Genomic DNA, 16,220 nt, shown 5'->3' on the forward strand with positions numbered 1-16,220 from the left:
ACTCTACAGATCTATCCTAAATTAATTTCCAGATTATTTGATACTGAGATGTCAAGATAAGCCTCTGGGATTTACACACATTACAACTGAGAAAAACAGACAAAAAAGCAGGGAAGAAAAAAAATGCTTTCAACAGCTCTGTAAACATTCCCTCCTGAAAACAAAAACACTTTGTTCTAGTTCTAGGCATATCCAAACTGTGGTCCTTTAATAGACTCCTGGTTTACATTAACAATGGAGACAACTGCTTGAGTTTCTGTTACTAAAATACTTCACAACTTGCTTCTGCAGTTCCTTTTCCTTCTTACAACTGAACAGGAGAGCTTGCTCCTTCCTACCTACGTAGGTAGGCTATTTTCTCTGCACCATCTGGGAAAGTCAGAAGTCCTCTGACTTCTATTTGTCAACCTACAAGAACCACTTGGAGCAACCACCCATGTGACCAACAAACATATTTACTTAAACCCTTCTGGGTTTTGTGATATTCTCATTTACAGATATAGTTCCCTCAGCAGTCAGTAAAATCTCACAGCCTGGTAATTTTCTAAATTTCACATAAGCCAGCTAACAGAGTGACATGACTTTCTTCTGTACATTTTTTGTTATTACCGATTTCACCCAGTGGTAGAGAGGCTGTATGGCTGGCTAAGCTGAACACCGGAACATCATTTGAATGCCACTACTCCCTGGAAATCAAAAATTTCAGTCTAAGCAGTAGCAACAATAACTCCAGACTATGCAAAGTTTTGAGAAAAATACCTGACCAATATCTTTTGAACCAGGACAACCTTTACAGCAGCTATGTAATAGTGTGCACTGGTAAACGTTTAGTGAAGTAGCATGTTCAAGTTTGACATTCATTGTTTCAGTCACAAGGAGTTATAATGAGTGAAAACTAAAAACTGTCTCAGAAGAAGAAAAAACTGTTTGATATTAGCACTCTGCTTAGCAACAACTCCAGTAAGAGAGACAGGGCAAGGGAAAAAAAAGCCTTGACCCCAGTGACACACCTAGTCATCCAAGGTACAGACACCCTCCTCACCTTCACCCGATGAGTATCAAAAGCACTAAATGTCCCCTCAGAAAACTCCTCCCTTTATCAGTAGTCCCTTGCTCTAGTTTACCCAATCGGAAACAAGAAACTTTCTCCAAATATTTTAAAGTAACACAAGAAGATCCTGGTATTCTGATACTCCCTTTATGCAGAGGTGGGTGTAACCGAAAAGAGAAGCAAGCTCTGCTACTTCTGGCCATCACATGTAGCCCACTGCTGAAGGTATATGCACATTAGTTGCTGAAAGCCTAGTTTGTTGGGTGGCTTCTTTAATTGCTTAACTGAGACTAGCGTATATTTATTTAATACAGCTAACTTGTCATGTAAACAAGGTATCATTTGCCTTCACTATGTACAGATGAATTTATATTCATTATGAGTACTGGCACAGAATTAAACAACGTTCTGTGGGCAGGAAATGCAGCCTTTTCTTTTCTCCTAGTCTGCTGAAGCATAAAGATACAGATCTAGGGTGTGTAAACAGCTTACTACTGATTATGAAGATGTAACTTCATTAAACATCCTGGATATTTTGACAGGGAATGTGTTTCATACCATCCATAGAAGGCCAGTATGTTGGCTTAAGTACCCCAACTTTGCCATAGTAAGCTACCACTGATTTCAGTCCAGAAATCAAATCCAGATAAGACTTCATAAACAAACCCTTTTTTGTTTATTTTACAATACTAAATGAGTGAGGGTCTAATATACTTAGTGCTAAACAAAAGTGAAACTGAAATAAATTGGAAAAAAAAAATACACTATTCAGTTCAGCAACACCTGAATTGAACATCGTATTATATTGTACCATTCTTTTACGGAAAAAAAAAATACTTACAATTGCAGGGTAGGATTTTGATAAGAACCCAAGGTAATCAGGCATCCAGCTGTGATCACATTTTACAACTAGGACACCTTCTCCACCTTGTCTCCTTCCCTTGTTTCAGCAGAAATGACAAACATGAGCAGAGACTGCTGAATTGAGTCTTACCAGGCATGTAGAAGTTAATACTGTCCTGTTTTATACAAAGTCCTTTCTGCATCCCTAAAAATCCTGGTATATAACTTCTTATATATAGCTGTCAGGTGTCTCTTATGAAATCTCCCACTGAGCACCAACTCTCATTCCATTTCTTACAATGAAGACATTCTGATCCATCAGCTACCTTCATTCTTGGCTGAAGATGAAAATGAACTGAGGACAAATGATATGTGTATAGCAAGTGCTGAATTGTGAACATTTTTGTTAATCTTTTACCATATTAAAGGTCCACTGCCCTTGGAAAGAAACAGAAATCTGCCCAGAGCAATTCATACTACCTACCTCTGATGCCAAGCTAAAAAAAAAAAAGAAGTAGCAACACTGCCTGTGTTTATTGAAGTATATATTCATTCCAGCCTTCGAAATTATAATCCAGTAGAATTGCAAAAAAACAGTGTGCAAAAAAAAGTACATTAAACATATACTGGCAAGCCTAATAGGCCCAATTCCTTGCCTGTTTCTCTAATCTGTAGTCCTTATTAACTCCATGGATGTGAATGCAATTACACAGGAATGATACTGAAATGATGTATCAGTCACAGGCCATAATCACTGTAACATTTATTTTCTCCTACAAAGTTGGTGTCTGGTTGTCTGACTGAAATTGATTCTGGTATTTTCTGTAAGGCAAAATCAGATTATACAGAGAATTTAAAAGTAGATTTCAAGGTTTAACCCCATCCCTAATAAAATACAGGATACAGACTATGAGAAGCTAGCTTTATGTTCCTCAGATATGTGCCTAATGCTTTTGTCAGCACCACACAGAAGTGTTTCCATGGCATACACTCAGTGTGACCATGTGGTACTGCAGGACCCTTCAAGGTTATTAGTCTGTTCTTTCCACAGGAAGATGAGCTGCCCCAAGAGGCAACCTAATAGTGGATTCTTACATATGAAATACTCCACACATCCTTGGACTTCAGAAATTAGCAGGAGTTTTTTGCTAAGGAGCTGCCCGGCACCAGTTACAGTTTTGAATGACTTAGAATAGCTACTTACATGCCATCTGCATAACTGTAAAGCAACACCTTATTAAATTTGTTCCAGGACCTGTTATTTGTGGAGGAGGAGTTGTATTTTATTTGCATGATATGTTTCTTTATTAGACTGAATCTTAACAAAATATACGTACATATACCTATATACTCCTCCCAAAATGCAAATACCATTGGCCAGTTTCTGAGAAAGGAAGAGGATCCTCTATTTACCTGTTCATTTGCTAAAATCCCCAAAACTCCACCTTTCTAGAGTCTCTGAATCAACCTGGGACTGAAGCCAAAGTCACCTACTATATAAGAGTGACAGAGCACCGGTAAACTACTCCTCCTGACCAACTTTAGACCTGACATACTTGTGCCAGACTCCACTCAAGATGGGGTCTGGCAGGGGGATATGGGTACCAGAATGGGCTTTCCTATTAGCAGCTTGCTGTGTCCATCTGATAGGTAAGAAGCTGCCGTCTTTTACTGGGGGAAAAAAAAAAAATAAATACTCTAGATCCAGTAATATATTTTAAACAACGATACTCATTATTTCACTTAACAGATGGTTGCATTTAAAAAGATTTCTTTGTTGTTGTTTTTTTCCAATTTTCATTAAATATTTAATGTCTATTAACTGATTTAACATTTTAATAATAATTTAAGATTGCCTTGCACTCCTGCATATAACTACATTTGGAAGGCAGCTTTGAAGACAAAAACCAAAAAGAACCATTAATCATGTCTTAAAATGTCAGGTTTTCAGTATCACTTATGCCTTACAGAAGTATTTTATCCCTGCTGCATTTTGTATTAGGGTTGATTATTGTTTTTTTGCAATTTAAACCAGTGCAATTTCCAATTGTTAGATCAGACCACTGCTCAATCTTTTTCAGCATCTTGTCACCTATCAGGAGCTGATATCAGATTCCTCTAGATTTCTTGCAATTTCTGTTGGGAAAGAGACTAGAAAGAAATATTCATGTGGCAGTCATCTTCAGTAACTAATTCTGCACTGATGATACCCTATGCAAAGAATATAAAATACTGATGTTAGGTGTGAACAGGACTGGGAGATTTGGCATATGCAATCCACCATTTTGCATGTTTTTTTTCCTCCTGTCAATTATTATATCTATCAGGGCTGGTCTTGGCAGTAATTTTAATATGAGTAGTCCTTTTAAGTCAGTGGGACCACTTAAAATTACTTGCATGAGTACAAGCTTGGTAGGTCAGTCTCATTCATGTATAGTAATTACTGCCCTGTTGAAAACATTTTTATATCTTCTGATTGCCTATGTAAATTTATCTTGAATATCATTTTCAAAACATTAACAAGTGCAAATATACTTTTAGGCTACTTTATAGATTGTGAAATAAAGACTAAAATACTGACAAGTTGATTTAAGTGCAAAATACAACAGCCACTTAGAGTATAAGCTGATGTTTAGAGTTATACAATGTCAGTAAAAAGCATCTTCAGCCATTCATTGAACAAGCAAGTTATTTGTACTGTGCAATGCTAATCTGATATACTGCTTTGGAAAAAGAGCAATGGTTAGACAGTGTCCAGCAAACTCCACCTTATTTGAATCAAACTCCATGGAAAATATTTTCAAATGCCTCGAGTGACTAAAAAATATTAGCCCAATCCCACACTATGTCCACATACATCCTGTGCCTGACTATATTTTGGGTCAAATACTAACTTTCATAAATTGATTGTAACGATAATTGTGTATGTGGATTGGCAGCTGGATATGACTTAGTAAGATGCATCTAGAAATATTATTAATAATTAGGTAGGTTCCCAAATTATCAATTAGTAAATGATCTTGACTATTCTTAAACTAAGAGACATTTCTTTTTATAATGGTCAACCACGTGGCATTGTGCAATTGCTAAATAAACCAGTGCAGCTAGAATTTCCTTGGGAATGATGTATTTGCTAAGTAAACAAAAGCCCCTGCTATTTCCTTGAGAAAAATTAACAGGCCAAAATACATGTATATACTATTCTGCTCTGTTAGAAAGGTTCTCATGCTAGAATAAACAAACATTCTATGATTCTAGGCCAGATGAGATTCCTATAGATGTGTTGGGTGAGAGCAAATTCTGGTCTATTATTAAAACTTAGAGAGGCATTTGTCTCACCTGATCCGTATCAAGTTTTCTCACCAGATGAATTATAATGATATGAATGCATTTACTTAATGACATTATCTATGATACTGAAACACTAACAGGAAATTAAAAATTTGTTTAAAATCCATCCTAAGTTACTTATTTATACATCACTAGAGGTCACTCACAAAGTTAAATGAGAAAAGAATTAAAAGCTTAGGTCTGAAAGAAACTGCAGACACTGCAGCAACTTCTATATATAGTGATGCTGCTCTGGGATCAGTTATTCAGTCTGCTTACATGGTGGAAACACTCAGGAGTTACATCAGAAAAATAATTACAATGAAAAAAAGGAGCCCCAGTCTGATTATTTTTAAGGCAAAGGTATTGTTCAGCTTTCATGGAGGTATCTGGGTTGAGTTCCTGAAGTGAAGGAAATCGTCAGCAACGAATGTAAACACCTGAGGTGACTGAGGTTTACGGCACATCCCTGACTTCATCATTTTTCTTTACTCCACCAAGGTGGCTCCCTGTTCAGTGAGATGGGTGTTATGGATCCATTTCTGAGTCAGTGAACTCTTCCCCCTGTATAAGGAAAAAGGGGGTTTAACTTAAGACTTAATTACAGAGGCAGTCCCTCTTTTAAAGAGAAATTCTCTAGACAGTTAGACTGCTCATTCACATAATCCTGATGAGGATTCAGATATTAGTAATTTCATCACCTAAATCTTTTGAGGATTTAGACTTGGCAGGTTACAGGTACATGTTATTCAACATGTTCCAAGCACGGTTATCACATGCTGACAGAATTCAGTCCTTCACAAAATAAGGTTGTACCTATTTTTCTTTTACAGTAAATCAGTAAATTTTTTACTTATATTTCCTGATAAAAGACGAGCTTAGAGCATTAACCTAGTTCAGGGTTAGTCTTTTTCTAGGCATCAGGTTTTCATGTCAAAATTCTTCATCTCTCAAAAGTCTTTGTCAGTATTTCTGCTGGTATGGTAGTGCTAGGCCATGTATGGAAAGGAATTAAAAATGTATGGAGTCCTGATAGAGAAGACACCTCATCTGTAAGACAGTTCACATATTTGATCCCCTAACCATTTAACTGGAGGTATAAAAATAATCCTTCAAGCAAGGCACAATACTAGGAAAGTTTTGATGCAGCTGAGTGTCCTAATCATGTGGTCACATGACCATGGCCTGTATTTTGTGCCTCTGTCCCACTGTTTTCAGCACAGTGTCTCAGCTTCAGGTAGTGTAGCAAGAGCCCTTGGTCAAATAGGCTTACAGTACGATGCTTAAGGTTTTCTGCAGAGAAGATGTGAGTTTGAACCATTTCAGAGTGAGAAGAGGGCTAGAAGAAAAAACCTGGTTCTTTTGGTTCCTTCTCCTGGGTTACTTCTCAGGCTATGGACCCTTGTATCATCATTCAGAGGTGCCTTCTTACAGCCAGCTGAAAGGCAAATCTAGATCCCTGACTGAGGCTCCAGATTTGCTCCTGAAGAAAAGGCCCTATGCTTAGGCGTAAAAGAAATTGGCATAGAAGTATCTGCAGCCATTAGCAGATCAAGCCCCAAGTCCCTTGTTTCTTTTAACCAGTTCTGTGCCCTTTCTTAGTATTGCCTAGCTATAGGCAATAGACTTTCTGATTCTTCCTGTTGTTTCACTTATTAACGAGATTTAGTGCAGCAGTGAATTAAGGGCTGTGATCCAGTCATTAGAAAAAAGAAATGAGATATAAATGAATTGTTATTTGAATTTAGAGCTGTATTTGTAATAGAAAGCATTATTGCTTTTTACCTTTTGGAAGGGGCTGTTTCTTTTTTTCTGATGTGATAGAGGACTGTCCCCTTTGTCTTATATAGATACACCTGGGTCCTTTGATCACATCTAAAAGCTTTGATTTAAAAGTTCAGATACAGGAAATTGTACTTAATATGTTTTTTACAATTTATTCACAGGAGCTGACACTGAAATCCAGCAGGAAACAGGAAGCAAATACATGGAGGATATTCAGCAGAAACAAAACAGTATGTTCATTTATACTGTGTGTTTGAATCTACTTGCCACATCTCTGCTTAATAATGAAAATGCCTAAAAAACCTCCCTAGATATTGCCAGTAATGTCAAATAAAGATACATGTGTATTAACAAGCCCCTTTCTCTGTAAGAATAGTATATTTGATAGTATACTAGATAACAGATACCAAATACTAATCACACAGAGTAGTTATATTTCTGTAATAATAGGCAACTAAAAAACCAGATGTGTGTTTGTAGAGGCTGTATGCATATGTGCATTAATATGTATAAAACAATACCAAAGTGGAATACACATGCAATGTTTGGTTCCAAATAAATAAGGAAATGAGATCACTTTGGCAAACTGTAAAGTCAGCAGCTGATGTTGATAAATCAAGATGGCAACCCAACTGCATTGATTTCTACAATGTAATGATTTGTGATCATACTGTTAACAGATTTGTGGCCATTTCTGAAGGGTTTCAGCCCCTTAACAGAAAAATACTAAACAGAGAGCAAAGAGGATAATTAAATTGTTTATTCCCTCCTTAGAAAGAGAAGGTTTAATGAGAAGGCAACTATGCTTTTGTACCAGTAATAGGCTAATCTAGTACCCCTTAACCTGTTGAATTTTCCAGTGTGTCTGAAGCACTCCAATATGCAGAGCTGTGAATTTCTGCTCCTAACACAAAACAGACTTCTATAAAAGGGTCAAAAAGGTAGAAAATGCAGATCATCACAGTTGAAAGAAACTTCTTATGATTTAACTATACTGATTTTGAATTTTAGTATGCACTTTTAACCTATCCATGGCCTGTGAAACAGAAAACAGGCTTAACATTGTTTCATTAGAGTTGGCATATTAATTTTCCAGTCCCTTCTAGATAAATTTTAGGTGCAAATGTTGGTATTGTTATACTAGTTTTTTGGTTTATTTCTTTTCTTCTAGCTTCTGCTATGGTAAACTTCATCTGGCCAATGCTGACAGATCCATTAATAAGACGTAAGTAGAGGAAATTAAATGTATTCAGTAAGTTTTCAGCTTCAGGGGATGCAGACAGGGAAAGGGACTGGTAAAGGAAGTCATGGATTCTTTAGAAGAGAAATACAATGATTAAGAAACATAATATTGAAGTGTTAGCTGAAATGTAGATGACTAATAAAGCTCTAGATGAAGATAACTATAACCATTTATAGGGAAATATGAGTAACAGATATGAGTGAAGAGTGAATATACAGTTTTATAATGGATAGATGGACAGAAAATAACAAATGGAGGTAGGCAGATGGAAACTATTTAATGATAACATGAAATCTAGAGAAAGCTGATTTTCAAAATATTAAGGTTGAGAATTTTAAGTCATTTATTTACAGCTAGTGTTAATTCACAGCTTCCAATCCTGCTCACAATGGTCGCGTGTGCAGCACATGGGGCAACTTCCACTTCAAGACCTTCGATGGAGACATATTCTCCTTCCCTGGGCTCTGTAATTACGTTTTTGCATCCCATTGCAACACTCCCTATGAGGATTTCAACATCCAGATTAGGCGCACAGTGGTGGAAAATGCTCCAACAATCAACCGTATCACCATGATACTTGAAGGTGTAGCTGCTGAACTAACAAAGGATGTTGTAACAATCAACAGCAACAGGTGAGTTCATTCATAATGCTTGTTTGGTAACCCCATACTTTTTTTCAGACTTGAAAAGTACTTTGGTGTATTTTGAGGGGAGAAATTATGTTTTTCAATAAATCTGACAATTTTACCATTATAAATTAGTTACTATTAATTCCTTTCACAGTAAATGATCCTTCCCTTAAAGATTAACTCAGAAATACAATTTGGATGAAAAATCCTGAGAAGTTGGATCCAAATTCAGGTCCATATTTGATGATGTTATACCATCTTATGTTTTAATTGCTTTTCTTTCCACATAACTGCATTATTTCAGAATTCTTACACATGCTGGATACCACAAGCCTTTTTTTTTTTCTTTCTCTTTATCAAACATCTGGATCAGAAAATACCTAGCTTTCTTTCTGCCTTTTCCCAGAGTTCAACTGCCATACAGAGAATTTGGAATTACGATAGAGAAAAGCAGCATTTATGTCAAAGTTGCCAGCAAAATGGGTGTTGTGTTAATGTGGAATGAAGATGACAATATCCTGGTAAGAACTGCTCCTGGACCTGCCTGCATCTTCAGGGACCTGAGCTAATTTTTGAATAGGCTGGTCCATATCTGTTTAGGAGGTTACTATTACCTTCTACTATCATACTGTTGAGCAATTCTTTCTTAGTATAAGATAGGTTTACATCCAGGTAGCCCTAAAGAAAATTACAGGGATTTACATCTAGTGGACAGCAGGCATCTGCTTAAAAAAGTGAAAAATCACTTTCACTGTATCATTAACACATTGGCATCGTTATAGGGCATACTTACCCCTTCAGGTATAATTTTCTAGCAGAATTTCACTCTCTTAGGACTTCATTTTTACTATGGATTTGATTTTCTTTCTGAAGAAGAAATAGAAAGAAAGAGGCTAAGAGCAATACAGATAATACAGTGAAAACATAAGTCTGCATCAATAGCATCTATAACTTGAACTCTGTGTTGTAAATCAAATCCAAGCCAACTCTTCATTCTATCACCCAGGTTTGAATTCGATTGCTAAATAAAGTTACACAATTATGAAAATACTTAGAGGCAGCAGTTGCAGGTGCTTTCAGTGGTCTTCAACCTATTTTAAAATGTTAACACTAACATCTATCTATTTACTGTCCATTATTTTAGCTGGAATTGAATGAGAAATATGCTAATCAGACCTGTGGACTTTGTGGGGACTTCAATGGCTTTCCAATTTACAATGAGTTCTATTCAAACAGTAAGTTTTTTAAGTAATACAGTTGGTTTCTGAAGTCTTCAACTTACTTTCTTTGTATTCTTTTAACTGTAATATAATCAGCGTTCATCTTTTCTATCCTGTTAAATGATTTATCCAGAAGTTATGATTCAATCTCTGTTCACAAATAAGTAGTGCAGAGATCAGTTAATGTGATTTAATATTTTAAGCATAAATACAGTACGCGTGCTAAGAACTGATTGCATATTCCTTGTATGCCATGGTTTATTTACATTATCAGCTAACCCTATAAAAATGAGTCGGATTTCAACTAATAACAGAAATAGGTATAGAAACATATTCAAAGAAAAATGCAATTTTATTGTCTAGGCAGTCCATTTATTGTTTCAGTTCTGTCTTAAAATTGGTATATTTGCCTGATGAGTTGCATAATTTTTGTAAGATCTTATCTTCATCATTCTATCCAGCATTGGATAGCATTCTATCCAGCATCTATCTCCATTGTCCAAATCCCTGTTTAGATTCTTTCTCTATTCCCTGCATGAGCTCAACATAATCTGAAAACAGTTTGTTATTTTTCTACTAAAAATCTTAGTTTGCATCCAGATGTAATAGGCTGAAAATTGTTTCCTAATGTTTACTTTTTCCAGGGTGCTCTGCAAGAAAAATTGAAACAGGGATGTAGTGCTTCCTTTGGAAGGGGTGATGATCAAATTTAAAGACTTAAGGGCAGTAGCTGTCTTGGCCAGTCTTGAACAGAATTTTTGAGAGAAGAAAAAAATAAAGCACAGCTGCATTGAACAAAAATCCCCCAACCTTCATTATTAAACTTCTTTTGTGCAGATATTAAGATTACAGCAATGCAGTTTGGGAATATGCAGAAAATGGATGGGCCAACAGAAGTCTGTGAAGACTCTGCTTCTACCCTGCCAGACAATTGCACTGATATTTTTGTAAGGATTTTTTTAGTATTTCATTTTTCTTTCAAACTTATACATATCCTTCTGCAGCTTCAGCTGGGTCAACAGGAAATGCCCTTGGGAGACAGCAACTTAAAGGAGCTTATATGATTCTATTAAAGAATAATTATACAAAGTAACAATACAAATATATTGCTCTTTTATTTTTTTTGTTTAGTTTGTTAGGTTTTAATTTTTTTCTTCCTAAGGATGACATATGTGAGGAAACATTGACCAGCTCTGCATTTGCAGAGTGTAATCACCTAGTTGATGTTAAAGAGTACATTACGGCCTGCCAAGAAGATTTGTGCCGCTCCGAAGAGTCTAAAAACGCCTCATGTATCTGTGACACCTTTGCTGAATACTCCCGGCAGTGTGCTCATGCTGGTGGGCATCCTCTGAACTGGAGAACCTCAAAACTGTGTCGTAAGTATCACAGTAGATAGCCTTAGTTTATGCCCAGTAACTAAAAAACAATAAGCTCTGAGATGATGCTGAGGATGAATGACAAATTGCAGACCATTCAAGATGATTGCATTTTCCAGAGGATACTGATGTGCAAGTTTCAGCATGAAGACTTCAGCAAAAGAGCTAAGGTTTCTAATGTAAACTGGATTAAATACTATCAAAGACTTATATGGATAATCTAATTGAGAGTCAAGGTATTACTTAATTAACTGGGACAGTAAAATAATCAAATAAAGGAGAAAGGAGGAAGAAAGAGGCAGGCTTGCTAGCTTGTATTCCTGTTTCTCTCCTTTACTCATGGTGGCTACAGCATTTTTCATTCTCTGTTGTTAAGTGATTGGGTCTTCACAGGTGTTAAGTACTTATTTATCTCCTCTTCTTTGGTAGTGAGGAGACTGCACCAGTGTAATCTTCACAGAGATTTGCACTGAATTAAACACATACTAGATTAGGGGTGTAGTTGTTGATACTGTCATCAGACCTGCATTTGCTTCAGAACAAAACCCCACAAGGTATATTTGTCCTTCCAATGCTCTCTGGAAAATGTAAATATACTAAAGCTTTAGGAATTTAAGTTTTACATTTCAATAGCAAGACAGGTGTTCATGTGAAGGTTGCTTTCAGTAGAAACACAGGCCTTGCTGACTTAGAGGGGTCATTACCTTCTTGTCCACACAAATCCAGTCACTGAGCCAGTCTGGCCCCAGGCAATCATGGAAACCACGTCTCAACTGTAAAATATGAAACTAGGTGACTAAATTAGCAAATTTTGAGATCTGGCAGTCAACCTGCAGTTTAGTGTGGTTTTTACATTTAGCTGTTAAATGAATATAAATATTTTCATACACAGTGGACCAGAAACACTTTTGAATGAAATAATCTCTCCTCCTTCAAAATTTTAGCCAAGAAGTGTCCTTACAACATGCAGTATGAGGAGTGTGGCTCCCCCTGTGCTGACACATGCACCAATCCTGAACCATCTCAGTTTTGTGAAGAACACTGTATGGACGGTTGTTTCTGCCCACCAGGCAAGTTATTATGTACTCACAATTCTGATCTCAAAGAACAGCAGCAGCTTACCTGTAGGATTTGAGCAGGTTCCTTGGGGTTTAAATTCCCTTTACTCACAGCCGTAAATGACCAGTATTTGTCATGTCTCAGCTGAGAAAAGAAACCTGAATTAAATGCCAATATATGTGCAACATTAAGAAAGCAGGAAAGCAGAACAGTAAACAGTTCAAGGCCAGTACCCCAACAAGATACTTATTGTACTACAGTACCTTTTTCAAAGCAGATGGAGTTTAGGAATATAAAGGTTGAATCCTTCATTGTACGAACTGGCATAGTCTTACTGGCTTCAGCATAGGTATGTCCATTCATGATAGCTGCAGATATAAAATGATATTTAGGATTTGTAGCAAATAGAAATGGTGTATAGGAAATACCTCTTTAACTGATCAAGTTTTTTGTCTTTATTTTGTTAATCTAGGGACTGTATTTGATGACATCAATAAATCTGGCTGCATTCCCCGTCAGCAGTGCTCCTGTGTTTACAATGGCAATGCATACGCCACAGGAACTTCCTTTTCAGGGCAATGTCATTCCTGGTAAACTTTGTAAATTTTCCAACTTACTATTTCCTCTCACATACTGAGTTTAATGGTTTATTATGTGCAATTGCATCATTGGTAATTGATATGCGTGTTTAACTGACCGCTACAATTCCAAAATATCAATAAAGAACATTCTGTGTTTCATTTAGCAACAGCCTTAACAAGCTTTGCACTCTAACTCAAGGTGATGAAAGCAAGGATTTACCATGTTTAGATTTCTTACCAGTCAATTAAAATGCTTCCTCTTTGTTTATTTTGTTCAAACATGTGGACTTCTCTGAAGGGAATGAAATTGGCATTATTTATGTATTTGCAGATACTTACTTTCTGTGGAGAAAGGAAGGGATGACACACTACAGCCTCTATTTTACAGTTATTAATCCTGTACTTGTATACTACCACATCGCCTTAGAAAACAGAGATACTCTGCATTAAGAATAGACATGGGGTTATATTTCTGTTAGTTTTGGACATATCTGAATAACAAACCAGAAGAGATTTTAATTTGTTGTTGTGATTTATGTTAGCTACAAAACCCAAGCAATTAATCATCCAATACCTGTTGCTGGAGAGTTCACCTGTTCAAAGGAGGAAAACAACTAAATAAGAAAAGTGAATGCATTCCAGAGTCATTCCTTTTAAAGTGTTGCATCATGTGTTCACAACGTTTTAGAAAGTCCTAAACCTAGATTTACTGTGTGTCAACCTACAACCTGAAGGAAAAAACAGCAGCAAAATAGCGGAACCCAATTTCACCATAATTCCTTATATTCTGGAGCCCTGTTACCCATTTCAGCTAATGTGATTCTTTCTCTTCCAGTACCTGTAATGGAGGCCAGTGGCGTTGTGAAAACACATCATGCCCAGGAACATGTTCAGTAGAGGGAGGTTCACACATTTCCACATACGATAAAAAATATTATGATCACCATGGAAACTGCACTTATGTCCTTTCTAAGGTGGGAAGCAAATATTACTAGGTCATAAAGCCTTACACATTTACAGAAAGAAAAGTTCATCTCAGTTAACACTTTTGAAACTTACCTCTTTTGACATAAAGAGGTTCAATTGCCTCTCAGTTAGCCAGATGTTTACTAGAACATATGCTGCCATTCAAATGGCAATCATCAGTTAACTATTAGACTGTCATGCAACAGTATATGGTGTTTACTGGGGAATTTCCAGTTCCTTGATGTAGTATTTGTTGAAAAGCACTGCGTTTTTAAAGAATTTACTTCATCTGCATTCCTCAGTATGATTAATCCAGCTTTCTGAGTTGCAGAATTTTTGCCATGTTACTGTATTGTACAGTATTGGGCCAAATGGTACAAGTTTGAAAAACTACACTAGTTCTGAAGGAAAAAAAAATTCAATTTATACGACCTACTTTTTTATTTAATTTCTGGGAAGTTCAAATACAGAAAATCATTTCAAGTCAAATGACATATTTCATTTAGGTTTTGAACCTTTTTTAAATAAATTCAAAAATAAGTCAAAAGAAATAGAAAAATTAAAAGTTAATTATAATCAAAATATTTAACTAAGGCAATGTACAAGTATTTTTCTTTATCTTTTAGGGGCTATTTCTGTTCCTTCTTTCCTTTCCTTTTTCCTCTTCCCTCATCCGCATGATTCAGAAAAAAAAAAAAAAAAACAGCTATATCTTATTGCTCTCCTGAAAAACGTTTTATCTGAAATTTACATCTAGCATTGATACCACCTACAGAAAGAAAAGACAGCAGAACTGAATCAAACATTATAAGTATGCATGAATAAAAGCTCCAGATATGTATATCATTAATAAAATGCAAATTTTCACATTGTTCCTAATCATTACAAAAGGCAAAACTGAATCTTAGGCCAAAGAAGGCCAGGGATTCAGGAGAAACTGTCCCCTCTTCAGAAACGGGTATATTTTTCAGAGTTGAGGGAAAATTTTACAGGGAAAGCTTCTGTAAGTAAGCCTTTCATGAAATAACTGTTGGCATTTTTTTTTCAGCACTGTACAGATGGAACATTTGCCATCCTGGTAGAACTACGCAAATGTGGCCTAACAAAAACTGGGACATGCTTAGAGACAGTGACCCTCAACATGAATAAAGGACAAACTGTAAGAATGCAAAATAAGCATGGGAAATAACTATTGAAAATATGGGAGCAAAGAAACTAAGCCTTAATTCATCAGGGAACTGAATTTTTCTCTCAAATGGTCAGCATATGTGATAAGTACATGTTATTTTTAATCCAGTGAAAAGAAATTTATTTTTTAATGAAAATCAGATCGGCCATAAATTTGGCTTTCTGGAAGTTCATTAAGAAAGACACTGTAGTCACCAAGCAGAAAAAAAAAACTATTTTCTCTGCCAATTAGATGGAAAAAACCATAAGCTTTTAAGTTAGAAACTACAACTGTTAAGGGATGTAATTCATCACAAAGATAGATACATTTGAAGAGACCAAGGTGCTGTAATTCCCTAAGAAGCTGAGAAAGTCTCTTTAGAAATAATTCTTTTATTACAGGAAATGTACAGAGTGGAATGAGAGAGGAGGTGAAGTCACAAAAAACCTACCCTTTTAATCTCTTTTTAATTAATACCACTGTAGTCATCACTATTACTACTCCCTGGACTATAGTTATCCTTCACACAATTTCCTCTTGTTCCTCTTCATTACCAGCTCATCGAGGTCAAACCTGATGGTGGTGTGTATGTGAACTCCATCTATACCCAGCTGCCCATTTCATCAGGTATTTCTTTCTCTAACATTCTCTGAGCAATAAGAACAAAACTTCAACTCCACAACTGCTTATTTTCTTAACGGAAGATAAAGGGACTGTGAGTTGTTCAGAACCTGCATATTCGTATCTCCCAGTTCTCTTTGGAATATTTCCTGAGTGACACAAGTGCTTTTGAGGTAGAAGTGGGAAGTTTGATGTCATGAAGAAATGTGAGACAGTACAAGCATAGGAAAGAGTTCAAACAGAAGCAAACAGCATTTACACTCTCCTGATTTGTTCAGTGTAAGGTTTATTTCCTTTTCACTGCCAAAAACTGAACACAGAAGATGCTTCCTCAGAAGTTTGATT

At 36.2% G+C, this 16,220-nt stretch overlaps 1 protein-coding gene across 1 annotated transcript in view; it reads left to right on the plus strand.

The window, feature by feature from the left end:
• The first annotated feature begins 3,435 nt into the window (after positions 1-3,435).
• The window catches only part of LOC134158920 (mucin-5AC-like), a 38,277-nt gene continuing 25,492 nt past the window's right edge, over positions 3,436-16,220 (plus strand). The window contains exons 1-13 of the mRNA XM_062609342.1: positions 3,436-3,544; positions 7,171-7,239; positions 8,181-8,234; positions 8,623-8,884; positions 9,288-9,402; positions 10,026-10,116; positions 10,939-11,048; positions 11,264-11,480; positions 12,425-12,550; positions 13,012-13,129; positions 13,956-14,094; positions 15,135-15,245; positions 15,812-15,881. Coding sequence (XP_062465326.1) covers positions 3,472-3,544; positions 7,171-7,239; positions 8,181-8,234; positions 8,623-8,884; positions 9,288-9,402; positions 10,026-10,116; positions 10,939-11,048; positions 11,264-11,480; positions 12,425-12,550; positions 13,012-13,129; positions 13,956-14,094; positions 15,135-15,245; positions 15,812-15,881 — 1,555 coding nt within the window. The 5' untranslated portion in view covers positions 3,436-3,471. The remainder of the gene's footprint in view (positions 3,545-7,170; positions 7,240-8,180; positions 8,235-8,622; positions 8,885-9,287; positions 9,403-10,025; positions 10,117-10,938; positions 11,049-11,263; positions 11,481-12,424; positions 12,551-13,011; positions 13,130-13,955; positions 14,095-15,134; positions 15,246-15,811; positions 15,882-16,220) is intronic.

This window comes from Pezoporus occidentalis, unplaced genomic scaffold (genome assembly GCF_034315485.1).
Source record: "Pezoporus occidentalis ecotype Australia unplaced genomic scaffold, CSIRO_AGI_Poc_V1 ctg137, whole genome shotgun sequence".
In the NCBI taxonomy this organism is placed as follows: domain Eukaryota; kingdom Metazoa; phylum Chordata; class Aves; order Psittaciformes; family Psittacidae; genus Pezoporus; species Pezoporus occidentalis.